This window comes from Ciona intestinalis, chromosome 10 (genome assembly GCF_000224145.3).
Source record: "Ciona intestinalis chromosome 10, KH, whole genome shotgun sequence".
Lineage (NCBI taxonomy): Eukaryota > Metazoa > Chordata > Ascidiacea > Phlebobranchia > Cionidae > Ciona > Ciona intestinalis.
Genome location: NC_020175.2, coordinates 2,082,628 through 2,097,903, shown reverse-complemented (window position 1 = coordinate 2,097,903; position 15,276 = coordinate 2,082,628). Strand labels below are relative to the sequence as shown.

General features: G+C 33.9%; 1 protein-coding gene across 3 annotated transcripts in view; it reads left to right on the top strand.

Annotated features, from left to right (window-relative positions):
* LOC100177691 (nuclear receptor corepressor 2) overlaps nucleotides 1-14,985 on the top strand; it is a 32,518-nt gene extending 17,533 nt beyond the window's left edge. For all 3 annotated transcript variants that reach the window (XM_026836413.1, XM_009861727.3, XM_026836414.1), the window contains 24 exons: nucleotides 817-921; nucleotides 1,194-1,280; nucleotides 1,530-1,641; nucleotides 1,752-1,797; nucleotides 1,958-2,780; nucleotides 3,115-3,194; nucleotides 3,928-4,027; nucleotides 4,827-4,964; nucleotides 5,766-5,891; nucleotides 6,343-6,456; nucleotides 6,575-7,124; nucleotides 7,375-7,444; nucleotides 8,851-8,997; nucleotides 9,327-9,419; nucleotides 10,153-10,227; nucleotides 10,466-10,656; nucleotides 10,948-11,017; nucleotides 11,466-11,556; nucleotides 12,218-12,351; nucleotides 12,602-12,669; nucleotides 13,834-13,928; nucleotides 14,002-14,063; nucleotides 14,226-14,274; nucleotides 14,548-14,985. In XM_026836413.1, the coding sequence (XP_026692214.1) occupies nucleotides 817-921; nucleotides 1,194-1,280; nucleotides 1,530-1,641; nucleotides 1,752-1,797; nucleotides 1,958-2,780; nucleotides 3,115-3,194; nucleotides 3,928-4,027; nucleotides 4,827-4,964; nucleotides 5,766-5,891; nucleotides 6,343-6,456; nucleotides 6,575-7,124; nucleotides 7,375-7,444; nucleotides 8,851-8,997; nucleotides 9,327-9,419; nucleotides 10,153-10,227; nucleotides 10,466-10,656; nucleotides 10,948-11,017; nucleotides 11,466-11,556; nucleotides 12,218-12,351; nucleotides 12,602-12,669; nucleotides 13,834-13,928; nucleotides 14,002-14,063; nucleotides 14,226-14,274; nucleotides 14,548-14,669 (3,548 nt within the window). In that variant the 3' untranslated portion in view covers nucleotides 14,670-14,985. The remainder of the gene's footprint in view (nucleotides 1-816; nucleotides 922-1,193; nucleotides 1,281-1,529; nucleotides 1,642-1,751; nucleotides 1,798-1,957; nucleotides 2,781-3,114; nucleotides 3,195-3,927; nucleotides 4,028-4,826; nucleotides 4,965-5,765; nucleotides 5,892-6,342; nucleotides 6,457-6,574; nucleotides 7,125-7,374; nucleotides 7,445-8,850; nucleotides 8,998-9,326; nucleotides 9,420-10,152; nucleotides 10,228-10,465; nucleotides 10,657-10,947; nucleotides 11,018-11,465; nucleotides 11,557-12,217; nucleotides 12,352-12,601; nucleotides 12,670-13,833; nucleotides 13,929-14,001; nucleotides 14,064-14,225; nucleotides 14,275-14,547) is intronic.
* The last annotated feature ends 291 nt before the right edge of the window (nucleotides 14,986-15,276 follow it).

Sequence of the window (15,276 nt, the reverse complement as noted above, 5' to 3'; positions counted from 1 at the left end):
CACACACACCTATATATATATACTTATTATTACGTTAGTCATTCTTGTCTTGCTATTTTAAACACAGCACCAATCGGGCATGATTACTCGGCTTATGGTAAACTCCTATATCCTATAAGATATCTTTAAATACAGATATAAATATAGTCTATGCCATATAGGGAAAAAACAAAAAGAATTTAAAATCTGAACCCTAGAAAGTCACGAAAACTAATTCTCCACTAAGCTTGGTAGGCTATTTTGTGTGGTTATACACGGATCCCTAGGAAATAGTTTCCAATAAGTTGCTAAAGCCATAAGTACTGTTAATACCTTAAAAAACGTTTTGATTTGCTTATCTATCAAAACTGCACCAATAAACGATAAACCGCTGATAGGCCGGGTTTTCCCCATAAACGAAATATTGCATTGTGACGTCACAGTGCCCGCGAGTGACGTTTTTTACAACTTTGAAATTTGATTTTTTAAACGTTCATAACTTTTAAATTAAAGCGAATTTTCACAAACTGGCTGTTGATTTAGCATCAGTAGACATAAAACTTTATTCTTATGCAAAAAACTGCGCAACCATGAGAACCGTGGGCCGGACTCTTTAACCAAATGATGAATTGGGATACAGTTACATTTTTGTAATTGGACAGTTTACAATACTTATCTAAAAATGAATATTGTGATATAGCATTGAAACTTTGTATCTTATCTAATACACAAACACAGTGTGTACCTTCTTTTTCATTCTTAAATACACCAAATAATTACACTTGCTTATTAAAATGAAAAAGGACATTTTTATAACAGAAACAAATATTTCTCTAGGCAAGCAATCATCAAGCACCCCCCCACGTCCCGCATCGAGACCCCTCTCATCTACATCAGGGATTGAAGAGAAAAGAAAACCATCCTCCGTCACTCATCCGGGAGGTATTCACCAACATTTTATCAAAATTAAGTTTTTTAAAAGTAAAATAAAAAAACTAAATGAAAAAATAATAAAGTTTTTTTAAACTAAATTAAAAACAAAAATAAACAAATCAGGTTTCTTAAAACTAAATTTTACCAAGAATAACTCAGTCTAAACTGTTCAAAACCCAAAATGTTTTTAAAAAGTGTTTTAGTTTATTTTTATGGTTTTAAAATCTTTCATTTTTTAGCCAATATTTATTCATAGTATTACATTAAGTTCGTTCACACAGTTGCGCAACCCTACCACATTGTACCATCATCTGCAACTTCTTTGGACAAAGATTTTACCCCAGCAGTTGTCCCATCACCAATGACAGGTATTGAAATGTTTGTATTACTGTTTTAGTAGAAAGTCAAAACACAATCTATTTTGTTTCATCATTATATATATTTTTATATTTATATTAATAAAAAAAAATTTTATACATTTTTTTTACATATTAGTTTGTTGTCATATACTTTACAAATTAATCTCTGTTCAAAAATACTTTTTAATACTTTTTAAAAATACATTTTTAAAATTTACAAATTAATCTCTGTTCAAAATTTACCCTCTTTTTCCACAGTACCCATGCCTGGTTTCTATCACTACACTGACAGGGACCTCCAATCCATGAAAGATCGCTCGGCAGATATTCCGGACCCAATACCTGTTTCTTCATTAAGATTTAACTCCAAGTAAGATTTTTGTCTGATTTTCCCAGCACCAGTTTCTTAAAAAACAAGTGGGTTAACTGGTTGCTAATAACATTTGCTTGGACACTAAATTTGTTATAATTTTATTTCAGAACAAGCCAACCCTACATACCCCCCGCCAGCACTGCTGTGATACAGGTTTTTACCCCTATATATATATATATATGGACATTTTAAAGATATAGTTTTGTATTAAAAAAATATTTATTTAAAATTATTAGTTTTAGTTTAGAAAGCTGTTTTACCAATAAAATATACTACAAACTACAAATTCCAAAACTATAAATTTTCATTTTAGCTGCTTGCCACAAAGCCAAGTGACATCAAATCCAACCAAGAAGTTGCCAAACAAATGGGCATGGTTACCTCCCACCAACCCACCCACCAACCACCTCTACCAACCACAAGCATTTCCTCGGCTTCCCCGAGTCGTGCTTCAGTGGCTTCTACGGTTTATCGACCGCACATACCGCATGAGCGACCAACAGGGATCTCTATGTCTCCGTATAAACCATCCTCTCCTGATCGCCCCTCATCCAGTCATCTTGGTTCGATAACTCAAGGAAAACCAGTCTTCCGTGCTCCTACATCCCAACCGTATCCGGAGGAGCCAAATCGAACCTTAGATCTCAACAAACCATCTCAGAGCATTCCCCTCAACATCAATCGTCGAACATCCTCCGAAGTGGGGTCCCCTCCTATAAAGAGGAGCACAATCCCACCTTCTCCTTGGGAGTTCATCCCCACATCCCTCGGAGCGTCAGTGTATGGTGGATTCCCGTTTCCACCATCAGCCATCTCTTCCAAACCTCTCACATCGAGCAAAGTGATGCCAGGCGACAAAAATGTCTTCCAGCCAGGAGTTCTTAGACCAGAACATTACGCGATGTTTGAAGGAGTTGCCCCAAACTACCCACTTGGTTTGGGGATAGGTTCCATAGTGAACGGCACGCCGATCAAACGCAAGCCAAGCGACGATGCATCGGTATCGCCACGAAATGTTGTAACCCCTCCCCAACCGAAAGTGGCTGAAAGAAAAGTTTCACAAATTTATCAGCAGAAATCCGAAACGCCGCCCCATGTTGCCCCACATACAGTACAACCTGCATATAGTAAAGATGGTAAGTGGATTCTGCTTTAACTTCGAAATAATATAGTTTAGCTGTACTTTTATTTGTTTTTGTAAAAAATTGATGTTTTACATATAAAACATATATGTTGATTTCCCCACTACACCATATGCTCACAACCTATTCAAACCATTGAATCTGCCTATTAAAGGCTATTTGTAGAAGGTATTAATATAATAATATTATATTTAATATACTTACAGATCTTTCATTTTTCCCAAAAGCAGTAAAAAAACTCAGTAAAATAAAGAGAGTGGTCCCGAAACATGGTTTTATTAAAACCATTAACATTTTTTGTAACCAAACACATTTAAACCATTGTTAGAAATGAGAAAACCACCATCATCAGGATTAAGAGAAACACCGGATCGGAAATCTTACACGGTGGCTGTATCTCCAAATATGGTAACTTACTTAGTAATACTGAAAGTAATTTGTGTTTGTCTAAATCCAGTATCACACATTCTATTATGTGAAAATGTAAATGTTAAACTTCCTTTTTCACATCTTTAGGTTCCTTATTTCACTTTAATCATTATATTTAATAAAGTTCTAAACAATTCCTTTTAATTTGACTTTATGTGACATTTTTTAATTACTGTATAAAACTGTAAATTCAAAGCTTGTAAAAACAATAATGACGTCGACAGTCATAAAATTAGGGGTGCATGGGGTATATCTAATTTAACTTTACCCTACAGTTGATTCCCTATGTTTGACCACTATGAAGTAGCTGTATTTTTATCTATTTCAACCCAAGTTTTTGTTCAAAAGCTGTGTCTGAGACGCCAATATTTTTAATTTGACCTTATGTGGCATCTTTTAATTACTGTATAAAGCTAAATGGAAAGCTTGTCAAAACAGTTCTTGACATCCACAGGCATAAAGTTAGGGGTTCATGAGATATATCTAATTTTAGATTTAAGTTCAGATTTACCCCATGTAGCCCTAATGTTATGCCTGTGAGCGTCAGTAATTGTTTTGACTTTACTTATACATATAACTGACTACAATAACAAGATTCCTGTTGTATGCCACCATAAATGTTGCTGTATTTTTACCTATTTCAACCCAAGTTTTTGTTGAAAAGCTGTGTCACCTTTTCTAATGCTGACTGTCTTCTTACACGTTCATACAGACATCCCATCACCGTTCACAAACCATTCAACAGAAGCCTCCATCCTTTCCCACAGTAACACACGCCTTCACTGATCATTTCCCACACACGGTAGCACCAGGTAAGAACTCATTATATTACTGTTATTTGTTCACTGTATATTCACTTACAGTTACATTAACATCTACTTCTTAAACTATATGACTTCTAATGATTTTTGGGGACATATAGTGGTCTTAGTTATAAAATACAGTTACACATCTTCTTGAACAATCTTTTTTACAATAATATGTGCTTCGTCATCAAAATTATTCTTTTGTTTTGCTTTATGTTGCTGTTTTAAATTGACAGCTTTAAATTCTAGGTGACAGCATTTTACAAGTTCCCTATTTTAGTTTTGCTTGTTGGCTAATCATATTGCCTTATTTTTCTCCATACTGTATGCTACCTGTTTTAGTGTTTTATAAAGTGTAAGAATTTTTTTTTAAAAAACTATGATTAAATGTTCTTATTTAAAATACTAGCAATGTTCATATAAATTATACAGGTACACTAGATTGTAATAAATTCTTGATTCTAACCCAGATCTGATGCTCATATAGTTTAACGATTTGTTCGCAGTTGCAGGTGTTTGTGTTCCTTGTTTTCTTAATTTTTTAATACTATTTTGAATATTTTATGCTTCTTTTGTAGAGTCTGAGGATGCCATTTAGGCTAAATATATCTCTAAAAAAATATAATATCCCTCTTAAAAATATAAATATATCTCTCACCAATACAACAATTGGTTGGACTTGATTTTTGTCTGTAAAATTTTCATAGCACCACATCTTACAAACACATTAGTTGATTAGTGTCTGATTATAAATGCAATCTTGTGTTATGATGTATAACGATACCAAAAACAATATCGTCCACAGATCCTCGTTTGTTATCTGCTTCTCTCCCACACTTACCATCTTACAACTTTGCACCAGGATTACCTAGGAAAGAAATAAACTCAGTAATGCAGGAATATCTTCGTAACTTTCGTAACAATCCACTCAACCCACTCACAGGTTGGTGAAAAAAGAAATATAGTAGGGGAAAATGAGACACGTTTTTATTCTGATTTTTTGTTCTGTTTAATAGTACAACAAGAACATTTAAAAAATATAAAATCGTATATTAACAGGTTCTTAACCAATACTAATTTTTAAAACAGGATCAAAGTATTTGGATATTATATGCCAAAGATGTCCCATCTTACCCCAAAGTAATATATATTACAAAAAAACTGTAAAACTTGATTGAATCTCAAAATGTACAGTATGGAGCATTTTAACTAAATAATAAAATACAGTTTCTTCCTTTTATTTTAAAACTGTTACACTTTTACTTAAATTAATGAGACAGTTGTAGACTACTACATACAGGGTATTATTTTTATTAAAATTTCTGTGCTCATAATTTTAATTCATACCACAAAGTAACCATTGTACTATCAAATATATTTTTTAGGTTAATTTATGATAGGTGGTCATCATAAATTAGAAAAAGGCCAAATCGAATCCAGATCCAAATAAATATGTAGTAGGGTGGGGTAAGACGGGATACCTTTTCATTATATTTGATCGCCCATTTAGTAGTAAACAAAGAACATTCAAAAAATTATTAAACCGTATCCTTACAACTCCCATAGACCATTGTTAATTGTTTAAAACACGATCAGGGTATTTGGATAATATGTGCTTAAGATGTCCCATCTTCCCCCATGGTACTATTTTAGGTAAATACTCTTCCGACAAGTCACTAGAAAAGTCTAATATCTATTATAATATTTCCTTTCCAAAATAATAAGCAAATTTTTAATATTGAAGCTGCCTTCCCCCTACTGAGACCATTCACTCCACCAAGTTTGACCGAAAGTTTTGAAAATTCACGACACAACGTGTTGGCCCAAGATTTCCACACAGCACAACTAATGCAGCAACAACATGAAGCTGGTGGGCTGTAAACTAAATTGCTTTTTATTTGTTGTAATAATAGTCCAGTTTCACCTTGCTTATCTGTATGTGTAACTTATTTTAATATTGTTTGCAATTTGGACAATTATTTGTTTGGCTTGTATTTTTTTCAAACAGCCTTTTGCATTCCCACAGTGCTTAAATATATTATGGGATTTCAAAGTAAATTAAAGTCAAAGTTAGCACATATCCACCTTGTTGAAAAACATTCTTTTTTCTGAAAGGTTGGCAGTTAATGCTTTATAAGAAATTCAAGATTTACACGATATAATCACACATAGTGGTAAAAGTTAATGCATTGCTTGTGTTCAAATTATCCACTTTAAATGTTCGTTAATACCAAAAAATTTATCAACCAGACTAATCTAAAGAATCAAGCAACAAAATTGCTTGTTTCAATCTAAGTAAAAATCAATCATTTTAATTTCAGCTCGTCGGTCGCCATTTTCATCCATCACAGTGCCCTCCAGTGTCCCGTTACCCACCCACCCTGTTTTGGTTTCCGGACAAAATTTTAACGCACTTGCCCAACCACGTCATGTTGGTAAGTTTCTACCCGGAAAAGTTTTTAGCAAAATTATTCATTTACTTTTCAAGACAAAATGAATGTGAAAAACAAAATTTGCTCCTATGTTGAACTTATATAAATCTCATGTTTCCAGGTTCTCCAAATCCTCTTCAGTTTCTTCCCCAACACCCGATCCATCCTCTCGCATCTCAATCTTCCCCCGCAAATCTCTCACATGCTTCATCCACCAAAAGTCCGACCTCACCCCTCCGTAACCCACCACAGATGAAGCTACGTTATCAGATCCCTTCACCCCTACCCCCATTTTACGACCCCCACCCACAATCCCCTAAAAGCAGGGGTGAAGAGAGCAGGAGTATATCTTCGGACTCACGTCACCCACACGAACCCCGAAACCTTTCTCCAGCCCATTACCCCACACCCAAAGAAATACCTCCCCGGGGCTATGAACCCTCCGACCAAGTGTCAAAACCTGTGGCCCCACGTGGGTCATCCAGTCCCCACCAATTCCACCACCCACTTTCCAAACCCATCAAAATGGAGCAAATGCCAGATTCAGAATTCCAATCTCAAAGTCACCCATCTAACTTACAAAGAACAGGGAATCCTACCTACGGTCATACACAAAAGAAACCACCAACAACAACTGAATCACAATTACATGGCTATGATCTTACTCAGAGGTACAATCTTCAAATAGCAATATATAAATAGTTTAATAAAGGCTCATCTACTAGTACTATTATTTGCTACAATAATAATACAAAATAACACATTTTCTCTCCACTGAAACAACATTTTTCCTCCACTAAAAAAATTTCGGTAAAATACTAAAGTATATTTTAAAGAATAATTTAAACTGAATAAAAAAAACACGAGTTTATAAAAGCACCAAAAGTAAAGTATTGTTAATTCTATTTTATTGATGAATAGAAGGTCATCTGAACCTCGTGAATCCCGAAGTATTGAAGTTGAAAAACACCCCGATCTCCGTGGTTGTCCGGTAAGTTTACCAACTTTATATAAAGTAACTCATCTGACAAAACTATAGTAGGGTGGGGGAAGATGGGACACTTCGTCAGACGAGACTCTTTTTTAATTTTTTAATTTTTTAAAACGCCCCTCAAAGCTGATTACTGTTTTTAAATATTAAAAAAATATGTAAAATAGAAACAGTATACTTTGAACAGGTAAAAAAATGCGAAATAGTAAGGTGCTATTTTTTAATGCTCGCTAAATCATAGTAAAGCCAATGATTTTTTTAGTTTGCGTGTGCGAACGATTAAACTAGTTTTATAGCTTCATAAAACAACCTTGAATATTTCGTACAGTTTGATTTTGTCTCATAAAACTAGTTTTAGTTTTGTAAAAAAAAACACTGAGATATAAGCATAAAGAAAATCGACAGGGGTCAATATGACTTTAATTGGAGATAAAAACAACAAAAAAATATCGGTTTAACGTTATATATATATAAAGTTTACATGGCAAAGAAACTAACACAGCCTGTTAGACTCGGTAGGTTAACTACAAGTTGTAGAATACTGCTAATGTAAATATATTTCAATTTAGAGTCCCATCTTCCCCCGCATTGTAGTTTTGTATGTTTTCATTGCCAAACTTTGAAAGATTTGCTTTTAATTTAGTAATTTATACCTAAGGGTTTATTCAACTATAAGATACTGATATAATAAAAAGATAATATTTTAAAAATATATTCGAAATTTGGTCATTTGCACTTGGTGTTAATTTATTAAAGGGGCGTGGTATTACCCAAAAACCGTCATCTATTTTGGATTTGGAAATATTTGGCAATATGTGCTTAAGTGTCCTATCTTCCCCCATTGTACTATATATAAAGTAACTTATCTGACAAAACTAAATAAAGTAACTCATCTGATAAAAAAAAAGATTTTTTTTTTCAAACAAATATCCCACTAGTCTGTAGGCCTTTGCAGGGTTAACATTAGTAGAAAAAGTCCAATTATTGGAAAAGTATATTAACCTGGTAACAAGAGCTTACCAATTAGAAACTAATGCATTTCCCAAACTCTTATTCTAATACTGATTTGTATATCAATAAGTGACTTGCTAAAATTGAAATAAATTAGTCATGTAAGCTAAAACATTTTCCCACTCCCAAATATAATATGAAAGTTAAGTTTGTTTGAAAGTTAAGCTTGTAGATCAGACATAATACAGATTTTTTTTTTAATTTAATTACATTAAAAACATTCTTATCTAATATTTTGGATTTCGAATAAAAAGAATTTTTTTTAAAAACTTTTAACTCTGCACAAGAGGTCACTCTTGAGCAATCAGATGCCTTTGACCAGTTAACCTTTTTTGACCTTTTTTGTTAGAACTAGTTTTAAAATGCATGGTTTAATTTTGACACCTTTACATTAGGATCCGTATGTGCTTGCACTACAAGAGCAGGAGAAAATGGCAAAAGAATTAAAGGTCAAAGGTCGTGCCACGATGACCCCTGAGTACCTTATTAATGCAATCATCGATCAAAGCATCAAAAAGTTTGGAGAATCTGCAGAAAAAATGGTTTGTTTATGTTTGATTTCATATCTAGCTTACTCTGGCCTACAACCCAGATCTTGAGCAAGTTTCTTTACATTCATTGTTTAATTTTAATAAAAAAAATTCCAAATGTTTGTTTAAATCTCATCTTTTATAGTTTTAAGTTTTTCCAACTTGGGAAGTTTAGTATTCTATAATATTTACAATCAGTTTCCACCTATTGCACCAATATCCTACATATTGCTGCAAACCTGCATTTGCTTATGCTTTCAATTTTTTTAAAGATATAATTATGTTGGTTAACTTGTTATATATTTTTTATTAACGTAATAAATATGTTGTTTTATTACCAGACTAAAGAAAGTACATCATCATCTATAACTGCTACAACTTCTCAAGTCAATCCGAAATCTGAAGCAGATGCTGCACATAGGGCAATGTATGAGGTGGGTAGTCTATTTACTACTTCCATATATATATTTATAGTAGGATGGGGAAGATGGGCCACCTTTTAGTTCTATTTTCTCGTTTCATTCGGTAATAAACAAAGAACATTTAAGGAATAATAAAACCGTATTCACACTTTCATAGACAGTTGTTGGTTGTTTAAAACACGATCAGGATGTTTGGTTATTAAGTGCTAAAGATGCCCCATCTTCCCCCACCCTACTACAATATGCTTGGTGGTTGGTTCAGAAGTTTAGTTTCAGTTGCACCTTGTATGTATGAGGCTTAAGAGAATACTGTGTGCTTGGTTGGGCTAAGGGAGAGTGCACAAGCTCGATAAATGACACTTATGTGTTTGATCGCTGGCTTGTTCGGTGTTCACTTATTACTAGTCCAATGTTTTTAAAAATAATTATACTGCAGTTTGTTTTCTATTTTAACCGGAATAAACTAGTGTATATAAATATATGAACTCGTTTATCCACACTTGAACTTGTTTATTCATTATCCACCATCCACCACATGCTTATTTTTAAGTTAACAAAAATGTAAGTTTTTTGGAGTCTTTTTATATGGCCCAAGGACACATTAAAGCCGGTATCCTTTGTTTACAATGCAAAATGCGGGTGGTCTAGCCAGCCACAGCGTCAGACAAGTTCTATTATCCTCTAAACATATGTTTCATTTGACCATATTTTGTAAGTTTGTAAATAATGTCCAAATTGATTTCAGGCAAGATCGGTAATGAAGACTGAGCGATCATCAACACCGCGACATCCATCGTATGACCATCAATCTCCTGATGCTGTAAGCTTCTATTTAGTATAGTAGGGTGGAGTAGATGGAACCTTTTTTATTCTATTTTCTCAACCCATTTGGTAGTAAACAAAGAACATACAAAGAATTATAAAACTGTATCCTCACGACTCCTATACACCATGGTTACTTGTTTCAATCGGGATTAAGAAATTTGGATATTATGTACCTAAGGCGTCCCATCTTACCCCACAGTACTATTTTAAGTAAACCGCGACCTTTCATTCAGACACCCAGTCACCAACCCACTGCAACGCATCCCAAACCATGGCAAGGATCAAAATGTATGGAGAAGGTTGACCACGAAGATGGTGTGAGTTATTTACCCACTAACCGGGGTGGAAGGGAGGAAAGGAACAGCCCAAGTGTGACGAAAACTCTCCATGAGCATTCACAGGATGTTATATCAGATATATACAGGTGAGGGTAATAAAAAAATCTGGTTATGTTAAATCCAAATAAATAGAATTTTGTTTTTTAATGGGTTTTAAACTATACAAAATAGCTAGATTTAAAAATCTTACTGACTAATTTTTTGCCATTTTTAGGTTTTGTTATTGTTGATCATTTTGTCCAGTCTGGCATTTATGGTTTTGCATGAATGCGCAAAAAGTCATACAGTGCCACCTTAGTGCCCTGAAAGAGAAAGTCTTGTACATAATTCTACATGTATGGGGTAATTTGTTTTTTTCAGATTTTTGTTTTATGCAGGAAATCTGAAGCACAGCCAAGTAGCGAGCGCTTAGGGAGTGCAGGCCATTCTCATAAACCAGAATTTTTGGTAAGTTGAACATTATTTAAGTTGCATGCTTTATTTTGCTTTGCTCTTAGTTTTTTTATAAATACGCAAATCATTACAGTATATCCACAAATGTATTATTCAGTTTGGAGTATTTTCAAAATGTTCTGATGCAAATCTTCCACTATCTGTGGAAAAAAACTCTAAACAAAGTTTTAAAAGGAAGTGCCTTAAAAAGTTGGTACTGCATAGTTCACTAAGAATCTGCATAGTTTCATTGCAGACTGCATAGTTGCATTTATCCTATTACAATAAGGACTAATACTCTAATTCAAGTAGCCAGTATCAAACTTAAAAAAAACTATAAAAAAAATGAAAAAATGAAAAATTAAAAAAATAAATATTATAAAGAGGTACCCAGATGCATGTTATTCCTTCTATTTTTAAAAAGAAACCTTAATGTTTAAAGATAAAGAAATTTATATTACAGCAAACTCAAGCTCCTGGTTTTATGTCCAAACCTGTTCCTACAAATGAAGCGACAAAACGGAAACAAAAAACTCCCATATCAGGTTTTGGAGGTATTTAATATTCACATTTTATTATGATGCAACTATGGGCATGTTAGACCATTTTATGTTGAACAGTTTCCTTATATTAGGGTGGGAGAAGACACCTTTAGCACATAATATCCAAATATCCAATTGTGTTTTAAACAAATAACAACGGTCTACAGGAGTCGTGAGGATATGGTTTTTTAAGTGCTTGAATGTTCTTTGTTTACTGCTAAATGGGACGGGAAAATGGAATCTAAAAGTTTCCCATCTTCCCCCACCCTACTAAATAACTAATGTTAGTCATGTTGGTAGTTAAGTTGCGTGAACAAGACTGTAGACATTTAATTCATTTTACTAAATTGACATTTAAAAAAAAAGGTATGAACTGTAGACATTTAATTCATTTTACTAAATTGACATTTAAAAGACCTAAAAAACAGTAAAGGTGGCTGTACACAGTATCCGGCGTGTACACAGTATCCGGCGTGTACACAGTATCCGGCGTGCAAATTCACTTGCGAAGTCGTATGCAAACCCATTACCGAGTTCCGCATGCGACAGCGAAATTTGGAAAAAACAGACAAACGGACGAATTCCGGATACTGTGTACAGCCACCTTAGGTGTAATTATAAGCCTTAACAGCAAACATAAAGTTCTAAACACCATTCATGTCTATTGTTCCAGGTATTCAACAGCCAGGTACAAGGATGGGGAACGTACAGTTACAACATCCATTCGTACCTTCTGTGTTTGCAAGCAATCCACAAAACCCAGATATATCATTTGAACTGCTCATCAGAAAAGCTTTAATTGAGCATGTTAGTCACTGCTGGTCTATACTAGTTTAAACCAGTTAATTAGGTTATAATGTATATTTAATGAAATTATATAATTAAGTTAAATAATAGTGTGCTATTTTATTTGCAATATCTATGTTCTAATTTTTAAAGCTAAATAATAGCGTGCATACATTTTCTTAGTATTTTTAGAAACAATAATTTTAATTATGTAGCATCACAAAATTTGTTTTTCCCCCCATTTATTATAATTGAGATTAATCTTCCACAGGGCCAGTCTTCCTCGCAAACTCCTCCCCCACCTCATATGTCAATACCTAGTTCTCCTGCTGCACAAAGGTAAAAAAAACCTTTATATAAAAAATGTTAGAAGGATCTGGTGCTAAATAGATATTTTAATTGAATAAAAGGCTGACAATGCCACTTAGTGAAGTATATATCTCTTATATAACTATTGGTTGAACTTGAACTTTGTCTGTTATGTTTTCATAGCACCAGTTCCTTTCTATATTTCTTTGCACAAGTATCGTTTAACTCTATGAGCACCAGGCCAGGGTCAGATTCGCGAAACTTATTACAGTTATAAAGTATTGTTAATTTTTATATTTTATTTGATATACTTTTGTGGTGGTAGTTTAAGACTGAGCAAACTAGACAGAAAGCCAAATATTGTCAGTCTTAACACTTTCGGCGCCAATCTACGTATATATACGTTTAAGTAACAATGGTTCGCGGTGCCATCACACGTATATATACGTTTTACCATTTTTTCATTGTTACGAGTGCCGCACCACGTATATATACGTACGCTCGATCTAGGCTGCATTGAGACTAAATGCAAACGTCTGCTTTGAGATTACGTTATTTTCGCCCAATTAGCTTGTGACTCTGCGATCAGCTGTTTCTGACGATTTCAAGTATATTTTACGCAATATTACTAGTTTACAATGTTTCACTGCTGCCACTGCTGGAATAATTACGGATAATGGTTCAAACTCCAATGATTTAGGTGTCTGATCATTACCATTATGATGTTGTGAAGTTTTGTTTTGTCCAATTCTTATTCTTACGGCTCTGAAGAAAAGTGAAGTTATGGATACATTGGTAGTGATGTTATACGTCCACACAAACGGGATAACATGGATATGTCACTGTTTCTTGGATTCCTGTTGCTTACTGTTGTATAATTTGCAACTTTCAATTGCAATTCATGGCTTATTTAAAATTTAATAAAATCCAAAATTCGTGCGGCACCCAGTGTCCGATTGTTCAAATTAGTGCGGCGCCGAAAGTGTTAAGACTTAAGACTGAGTTTTTTTAAGACTGAGCAAACTAGACGGAACCTTTTATTCTTGCCTGTTATACAATAGTAAAAAGTATATATAAGCCCAAAAGTTTGCCAACATAGTTGTGAGAGCTGAAAGTATGCTTACTACGCTACTGACATTGACTCTATTTCTGGGGAAAAATTATGAAAAAGTCAATTTTACCGTTTTATTACAGAACTGGTCTAGATTCACCAACTGTTCAAGTTCCATCTTCACAAAATCCAGCAAAGCCAACTGATCATGTTTCGCCTCTCCCAACTGAAATGATTTGTAAGTTTCTGTGTACTTCACTACCTTTTATGCATCACCAACAAAAACAATTAACTCCGTTGTCCTTCTACAGCCTCACCCATGTTTATAAGTGCATTGTCAGTTCGTGCCGGCCAGAACAGCACAGTCCCCCAGGTACATTTCCCTGTTTATAAGTTTAAAACTTTTGTGTTTTAAATGAACTTTTTATTGATAATTTAGTGTTTTTTATTCTTTTGTTTTTTTTTTCATCCATTAACATTATTTTTTTCTCAGTATAAAAATTAGTTTTGTTGATACTGTATACTATTTTTATAGGTACCACAACAGCCATCAAATATGAGTGGAAGAGGATCTAACATAACTGGTTTGTTTGTAATTGAGTGTTACTTGCATATATTTGCAAAAAAATTGATCATACTTCTCAGTTGTCACAGGAATGTTATAACTGTTAAATAAAGGATATATTAAATAAGTTCCTCTTGTATAAACCACACACAGACTACTATACCCATAATTAGTTTAAAGATGTTATAATTTTGTGTAAACAGGTTTTAATACAATGCTTGAGAAGAGCCTATAAAATTGTATTTAATTACCGCAAAAGGGTGAGTTTAGTTTAATTTTATGTATTTTTTAGGAACTTCTGGACACACTGCTGCTACCCCAGTTCGAACAGGCAACTCTTCCGCTTACCAATCTCCAGTTGAACGTGTTCCACCCCTGGTTACCCAATATGAACCTCTTAGTGATAGTGACTAAGTTTAATTCTATTACCTATGTTATCCCTTATTATCGTGTTATGTACAGTCGTTGTAACTCTGCATGTCAATTGCACAAAAATAAAAATGTACATAGAAATACCCAAGAAAAATATATACACACCTGTTGCAACCCGATGCCTAAAAACTAATGTAATGCCACATTGGAAAATTCAGTACATTATTTGATAATTTGGCAAAGGCAAAATTCGTAATGAGTTGTATTTCAGAACCTTTTGCGCGCCGTTATATCGTATTGTGTTTTTGTATATTGTATATGGTCGTATTCAGCAAAAAAGCAATATGATACCATGAAATGTTTGGTTCCCGGATATCAAAAAACTACAAATACAACAGTTAACGGCTAAGGCATTCGGAGACCTTTACTTTAAAGGGCCTAAACACACCCCACGTCACTTTTATTTTTTATGGTAAATTCATAAAGCGACCGTTTTATTGATTCCAAACATACTTTGCTTATTAAAATTGGTCCAGTATAGGCGGAGATATTCGCCCTCAAACAGTGATCTCTAGCGCTATCTTTTTTTTACTACGAGCTCCGTGATTGTGACGTAGGAACGTACTAGTCACGTGACTGAGTCATTCGT